The 7,887-nt window shown below is 48.1% G+C and overlaps 1 protein-coding gene across 1 annotated transcript; it reads left to right on the forward strand.

Annotated features, from left to right (window-relative positions):
* Window positions 1-3,197: 3,197 nt before the first annotated feature.
* On the forward strand, window positions 3,198-6,771 carry ATP5F1E (ATP synthase F1 subunit epsilon). The gene is made up of 3 exons (XM_040437778.1): window positions 3,198-3,356; window positions 5,347-5,475; window positions 6,637-6,771. Coding segments are annotated over exons 1-3 (162 nt in total). The 5' UTR covers window positions 3,198-3,324; the 3' UTR covers window positions 6,638-6,771.
* The last annotated feature ends 1,116 nt before the right edge of the window (window positions 6,772-7,887 follow it).

Genomic DNA, 7,887 nt, shown 5'->3' on the forward strand with positions numbered 1-7,887 from the left:
GAAGAATAGCACAGCATGTAGCATTATTCTTCCTATCAAGATGACGGACATTATTATAATGGGACCCGGTGTGTGATGAGCCAGCACTGCGTCGCCGTTCCCCTATAGGCTACTTTCACACTTGCGTTGTTAATTCCGATATTGAGATGCGGCAGAGGATCTCTATACTGGAATTAAACTGATCCGTTTTATTTTGCACATCCATGCATCCATTCCGTTAGGATGAAGTGTGAAATCAAAACTGAAAAAAAACATTGAGGGTCCATTCTCACGTCCGCAAATGGGTCCGCATCCGTTCTGCAATATCGGGAATGGGTGCAGACCCATTCATTCTCTATGGGGCCGGAAGAGATGCGGAGAGCACATTATGTGCTCTCCGCATTTCCAGAGCGCGGCCCCAAACTTCCGGGCCGCGGCTCTGCAAAAAATAGAACATGTCCTATTCTTGTCCGCAAGCCGGCCGGGTGTATTGCAATACACTACTGACGTGTGAATGGACCCAGTGCTGGATCCATTTTTATGACCAGACACAAAACCGCAGCTTGCAGGGGGATGCTGAAAGAACAGAAGACATCCTGATGCATCCTGAACAGATCTCTTGCCATTCATAATGCAGAGAACTAAACGGAAACATTTTTTTTCCGGTATTGAGATCTTCTGCTGGATGTCAATACCGGAAAACAGCCTTAGGGTCCATTCACACGTCCGTTGTTTCTTTCCTGATCTGTTCCGTTTTTTGCGGAACAGATCTGGACCAGATCTGGACCCATTCATTTTCAATGGGTCCTGAAAAAAAATCAGACATTGAGCTGTCCGTTTTTTTTCAGGACCCATTGAAAATGAATGGGTCCAGATCTGTTCCGCAAAAAACGGAACAGATCAGGAAAGAAAACACGGACGTGTGAATAAGGCCTTAGGCTACTTTCACACTTGCGGCAGTGTGATCCGGCAGGCAGTTCCGTCATCAGAACTGCCTGCCGGATCCGCTGATCTGGATGTGACTGAAAGCATTTGTGAGACGCATCCGGATGCAGATCCGTCTCACAAATGCATTGCAAGAACGGATTCGTCTCTCCGCTTGTTATGCGGACAGACGGATCCGTCTTGTATTTTTTTCACATTTTTACCAGTCTGCGCATGCGCAGACCGGAAGGACGGATCCAGCATTCCGGTATTTTGAATGCCGGATCCGGCACTAATACATTCCTACGGGAAAAAATGCCGGATCCGGCATTGGGCAAGTCTTCAGTTTTTTTCGCTGGAGATAAAACCGTAGCATGCTGCGGTTTTATCTTTTGCCTGATCAGTCAAAATAACTGAACTAAAGACATCCTGAACGGATTAGGCCTCTTTCACACTTGCGTTGTTGGGATCCGGCGTGCACTTCCGTTGCCGGAGGTGCCCGCCGGATCCGGAAAAACGCAAGTGTACTGAAAGCATTTGAAGACGGAACCGTCTTCCAAATGCTTTCAGTGTTACTATGGCACCCAGGACGCTATTAAAGTCCTGGTTGCCATAGTAGGAGCGGGGGAGCGGTATACTTACAGTCCGTGCGGCTCCCGGGGCGCTCCAGAATGACGTCAGAGCGCCCCATGCACATGGATGACGTGATCCATGCGATCACATGATCCATGCACTTGGGGCGCCCTGACGTCACTCTGAAGCGCCCCGGGAGCCGCACGGACTGTAAGTATACCGCTCCCCCGCTCCCCGCTACACTTTACCATGGCTGCCAGGACTTTAGCGTCCCGGCAGCCATGGTAACCACTCTGAAAAAGCTAAATGTCGGCTCCGGCAATGCGCCGAAACGACGTTTAGCTTAAGGCCGGATCCGGATCAATGCCTTCCAATGGGCATTAATTCCGGATCCGGCCTTGCGGCAAGTGTTCCGGATTTTTGGCCGGAGCAAAAAGCGCAGCATGCTGCGGTATTTTCTCCGGCCAAAAAACGTTCCGTTCCGGAACTGAAGACATCCTGATGCATCCTGAACGGATTTCTCTCCATTCAGAATGCATTAGGATAATCCTGATCAGGATTCTTCCGGCATAGAGCCCCGACGACGGAACTCTATGCCGGAAGACAAGAACGCAAGTGTGAAAGAGCCCTTACTCTCCATTCAGAATGCATGGGAATATGCCTGATCAGTTCTTTTCCGGCATTGAGCCCTTTTGACGGAACTCAGCGCCGGAAAAGAAAAACACTAGTGTGAAAGTACCCATTGACCCAGTTTTCCTGCACTTATCTAAAGTAGAACTGAAATGTCATAAAAAGAGTTGTGCTTGATGTGAGTGAAGCCCCAACCACTGTTCACAATACATTCACCTGTCAAAAGAAGAGGTTTAGGTGCTTTAGGCTACTCTCACACTTGCGGCAGTGTGATCTGGCCGGCAGTTCAGTCGTCGGAACTGCCCGCCGTATTCGCATGTGACTGAAAGCCTTTGTGAGACGCATCCGGATGCGGATCCGTCTCACAAATGCATTGCAAGAACGGATTTGTCTCTCCGCTTGTCATGCAGACAGACGGATCCGTCTTGTATCTTTTTTCTGCATGCACAGACAGGAAGGCTGGATCTGGCACTAATACATTCCTATGGGGGGGGGGGGGAATGCCGGATCATGTCTTCAGTTTTTTTCTCCGGAGATAAAACCGTAGCATGCTACGGTTTACTCTTTTGCCTGATCAGTCAAAATGACTGAACTGAAGACATCCTGAACGGATTACTCTCCATTCAGAATGCACGGGGATATGCCTGATCAGTTTTTTTCCGGTATTGAGCCCCTGAGACGGAACTCAGTGCCGGAAAAGAAAAACGCTAATGTGAAAGTACCCTTAGCCTAAACCCTTAATTATCTCCACCATAAAAATGCATATATTGTATTCATTGATCTATCCTATTGTTTCACAAGCAGAGATCTTGAAAACTGTGAAGACCTAAAACAGTAACTGTGTTAGAATTGTATGCAATGTACAAGCCAACATTAGACATGATTCACTGCAGATTTACAAAATGACGGACTGATTCTATTTCCACTTGTCAATGTTAAAAACGGCTGCTTGTCAATAAAGCTTTTTTCAACACTCCCCCTCCCTGGACATTACGTCAGAGGCGCGGCTCCCAATATCACTTCTTTTGATAGGTTACCTATAACCGGCGCTTACCACGATTGGCTCACAGAGGATTAGGTCAGGATTGGCCGGATGGTCATTGTAGTCTCTTCTGATTGGCTAGTAGAGCAGCGACTCTCTCTTTCCGGTCGCATTCTCCTCCTGACCTTCTGCCAGTGCCGTCTCGGTCAGTGAACGGGTGTTAAGCGGCTGGAATCATGGTGGCGTACTGGAGACAGGCCGGACTCAAGTAATGGCTGGGGCTGAGTGGTCTTGTGGCGGGGAGGCGGGTGGGATACAAGGTGGCCAGGTTTCTCTGCATCCAGAGGGCAAATGCCATATAGCTCCAGTGCATGTATAAGCTTCCAGTGGCCGTGACCTTCCTGCAGCCCTTGCCCCCCAGTGTGTGTCTGCTCCCCATGTGCTATGTCATGAGGTTTACTGGCGCTGTGCTGCAGTGTATGAATACTGCCTTATGTAAAGAATGTTCCCTGGTGTGACTTGCACTCCATCCATCACCATATGACACCAACCGCTATAGCTGTGATCTTAGGGTATGTGATGGTGTGACAAGCAAGATATCCATGTCCGCCACTGCGTCACTCCTGATGTGATGTGACATTTGTGGCACCAGTGAGAGCGCCAACCAACATACGTATGATCCGGTTTGCAATGTAATATATATATTTTTTTTTCTGAAGAACCAATAATACCCTTGTAGATCACAATTAATTTGGATTTATTTAAATGTATTAATCACATCTAAACAGTAGCTTGGGTGCAAGCTGCAGTTACTGATCCTTGTCACTGGAAGTAGGGTTCCTACCCCGTTGGCTGTAGAAAATGAACTCCAGTGACCTAAGTAGGTATTCATGCTTAGTGAATTTTATTAGTTATGCGGCTTAGGCGTGACGTTTCGGCCTACAAGGCCTTTTAATCACATCTAAGAAAGAGGAGCAACCCCCCCCCCCCCCCCCCCCCCAAAAAAACTGAACTGATCCTGGTTGTCCTCGGTATAATGTCCTTTGACTTCAGTGCTGTAGTGTAATACTACATTTCTCCTGGGTTGCTGGTGGTTCCAGTGGAGGACCCAAGAGCAGGACATCCTGGGGTATCCCCCTCTTTATTCCCACCCTGTGCACACAGCAGCAGGGAGCGGATTGTGGCAGCCAGGGCTTCAGCAGCGTCCTGGCTGCCATGGTAACTGATCGACGCCCCAGGCTTACACTGCTGGGGCTCCGATCACAACTGCCACTGTACCACCAATGAGAGGAGGCGAGGGGACTCTGTGGCCACTGCCACCAATGATTTTAATACAGGTAGGGCGCACTGCGCCACCAATGATGATTAATGTTTAATATGCAAATACAGCCGGCGGCAGAAAAACATTGCCGGCACCCTGCCTCTGACAGGGCGCTTCGATTTGCGGCAGTTAGCCCCACAGGATCGCAGCGCCCTGTCAGGCAGGGTGTCGGCAATATGTTTCTGCCGCCGGCTGCATTTGTAATGTATTAAATGTTAGTTATCATTGGTGGTGCAGTGGCCACAGGCCCCCCACTCCTCCTCCACCCTTTCCTCTTATTGGAGGCAGCACAGGAGGGAGGGAGAGACTGCTTCCAAGAATTCTTCTCTGTGCTGCTGAGGGAACATGGCACACAGCCTAGTATCAATGAAAGACCAATCCTGGTTTCGTATCGATACTGGGCTAAAAGTATCGATTGGGTATGGAAAGTTCGATACCCGAAACAACCCTACCCCCGTCTTGTTACCACCCTCTGTACCCTTACTGCAGACTGCTAGCAATTCATTCATAACTTCTAGTAGAAATAATAAAGGAATGGGACAACATACAGACAATCTGCCACATTCCCTCTACCTTTCAAGGGAAAGGCTTATGTATGGTGATGAGGAGACACGTCGCCACTGGCTTCAGCGGTGAGGTTTGTGTAGTGGGCATGTCACAGCTTTAGTCAGTCTTTGGCTGCAGCAGAGCAGGTGACCATGCACTGGAAGAGGTAAACCAGCTCGGGCCCGGAACATGGACACACAGGAGCCAGTGCTCAGGACCAGGTAAGTATACATCTTTCAAAAGCAGAGGCAGGCTGCAGGCATCATCTAAAAGTTAGTTATTCCTGGGCAACCCCTTGAATCTCATTAGAACTTGCAGGCTATATGTGTGGGGTTGTATGTACGATCATATGATTTGGGTTTGGACATGAGTCTCTTACATCTCTTCACAGCTACATCCGCTATTCTCAGATCTGTGCCAAGGCAGTGAGAGCGGCTCTGAAACCACAATACAAAGCAGAGGCCGACAAGTTGTCAGTTGCCAACGTGAAGATCTTCAAACCGAAGACAGAGGGAAACTGGTGAGTGCATGTCCTGTGGGTAGGTCATCAGTATGTGATCAGGGAGGGGCCAACATCTGGGACCCCAGCCGATTGAGAAGGCAGCAGCATTCGTAATAGCGCCGCGGCCTTCTAGCGGCTTAGGCTACTTTCACACTTGCGGCAGAGAGATTCGGCAAAACGTATGCCAACTGATGCTCAGGATCATGATCAGTCTTAAAAATGCCTGATCAGTCAAAAAAAATGCATTGAAATGCCGGATCCGTCTTTCCGCTGTCATCTGGCAAAACGGATCCGGCATTTACTTTTTTTCAGTCTGCGCACGCGCAGACCCGGAAGGACGGGTCCGGTATTTTGAATGCCGGATCTGGCACTAATCCATTCCTATGGGAAAAAATGGCGGATCCGGCATTCAGGCAAGTCTTCATTTTTTTTTGCCGGAGATAAAACCATAGCATGCTACTGTTTTCTCTTTTTCCTGATCAGTCAAAATGACTGAACTGAAGACATCCTGAACGGATTACTCTCCATTCAGAATGCATGGGGATATGCCTGATCAGTTATTTTCCAGTATTGAGCCCCTGAGACGGAACTCAGTGCCGGAAAAGAAAAACGCTAGTGTGAAAGTACCCTCTAATCCATGTGACATCACGTTCATTGGACACATGGCCTAGGCACAGCTCAGCCCCATTGAAGTGAATGTGGTTGACCTGGCACAACCACTATATCGCTCAGATACTGATGACCTATCCAGAAAAGGTCTCCGAAAACCCCTTCAGTATTCTACAGTGCCAACAGCTGGTGGTTGTCATCCCGCTTTACTCCTGAGGAGCAGAATCTTTCCCGATGTACAGAGGTGGGGGTCCTATTGTTACTTTGGAGCCCCTTAATTGACACTTTAGGAGGCTGTTGAAAGGGTTTGTGTAGAATTGGAAAGGCCTTGAACCAGAAACAGCCCCACTGTTGTCCATGGACCATGTTTGGTATTGTATTTTGGCCCCATTCATTTTAATACCGCTGCCTGTGGACAAGAGCCCTAAGGAATCCATTACATTAAGGTTTCCATGTGAATGTAGTTAAAATAGTTAATAATCTGCAGCATGTGACACCGCCATACAGTTTTATTCTCTGGTATTTCCTTTTCTACAGCCCTATGACTTTTTTATTACTCTCGTCTTTCAGATTCTAAGCACCCAGAAAATCGTTGCTGGAACACCCAGATTCCCATGGAGCCACGTCCTACCTGTGTCCAAACGTGTAACTGTTCGCGTTCTAAATTATACTGAATGAATAAAGGATGATGTATTTTTAAATGTCTCCTGTCGTCCCACATTTGTATGGAAGCTTTGTTTTTCAAAATCTGAAGTCTACTATAAACCCTCCCCATCCCCCCCATGTCACACGGACAAGGAGTTTAGGGTCACACTGTAGAGATGCTCTAGTACAGGACTGGCCAACCTGTGGCTCTCCAGCTGTTGTAAAACTACAACTCCCACCATGCCCTGCTGTAGGCTGTCTGGGCATGCTGGGAGTTGTAGTTTTGCAACAGCTGGAGAGCCACAGGTTGGCCATCCCTGCTCTAGTAGATGCTCTGGAGTTGTCCACATTGTTCTCTTGTAACTGCCTGAGACCTGATAAAGTAATAAAAGCACTTACTTGCCTTCAGAGGCCACTCTGATCTGGCGCTGCTGCTGTATTTTGATTTTAATTTTTTCTTCTTTTGTGGGAGAAGATTTCAGCTACTACTATGTTTGCTTGAGCACTCCAATGCTGTGCACATTTCAGGACGTGGTGCTAGAGCGTGGGATGTGACATTGGTAAGCTGCAGGGGCGTACAGGTGTCTCTTATCGTGGTCTCATGTGTAAGGACAGCCAGCCAGACCACGGTTGCTTTTCCTGATGCATTTTCTGTTCTCCCCATGGCCCATTGAGGCAGAGGATGGTGCTAGAAACCATTCCACCTGAAACTCCCAGGACAGTCAGCGAAGCAGTGAGAGGTTTCTTCATCCCAAACATGTGGGCAAATTCCCAGGTTCATTAAACAACCATCAAGAAACTTGTCTAAACCTCAAGAGTTTGGATGGAAGTTGAATCTGCAAAAAATGTAAACTAGTTCCAGCAACATCCCACAGCTTTTTCAGAATTTTACTGGACTCTGATCAGGAGTCAAGAAGATTGTGGCCTGTATCCTGTCAGTTTACCAGAACCCTTGGCAGGCCATGGCTATGCTGGGTCTACTGATCTGTTGTGTGCTCAGGCCCATACTTTCCAGTTTTATTAAAATATTCTTGCAAGATGTGACAGCTGGGACACCTTGCTAGACCAAAGGATAATCATCCTAAACTTTTGGGGTTCCTTCCTACACGATCAATTTAAGTTGACTAGCGATGCCAGTCTTTGGGAGTGGAGGGCTCACTAGGGGGCAACTAAAGT

This window comes from Bufo bufo, chromosome 6 (genome assembly GCF_905171765.1).
Source record: "Bufo bufo chromosome 6, aBufBuf1.1, whole genome shotgun sequence".
NCBI lineage: Eukaryota > Metazoa > Chordata > Amphibia > Anura > Bufonidae > Bufo > Bufo bufo.

Bases quoted from the DNA above. Each gene is read 5' to 3' on its own strand.
- ATP5F1E (XM_040437778.1), top strand. From the start codon at position 3,325: ATGGTGGCGTACTGGAGACAGGCCGGACTCAA. The intron at 3,357-5,346 runs GTAATGGCTGGG...ATCTCTTCACAG, and splicing joins TGGAGACAGGCCGGACTCAA to CTACATCCGCTATTCTCAGA.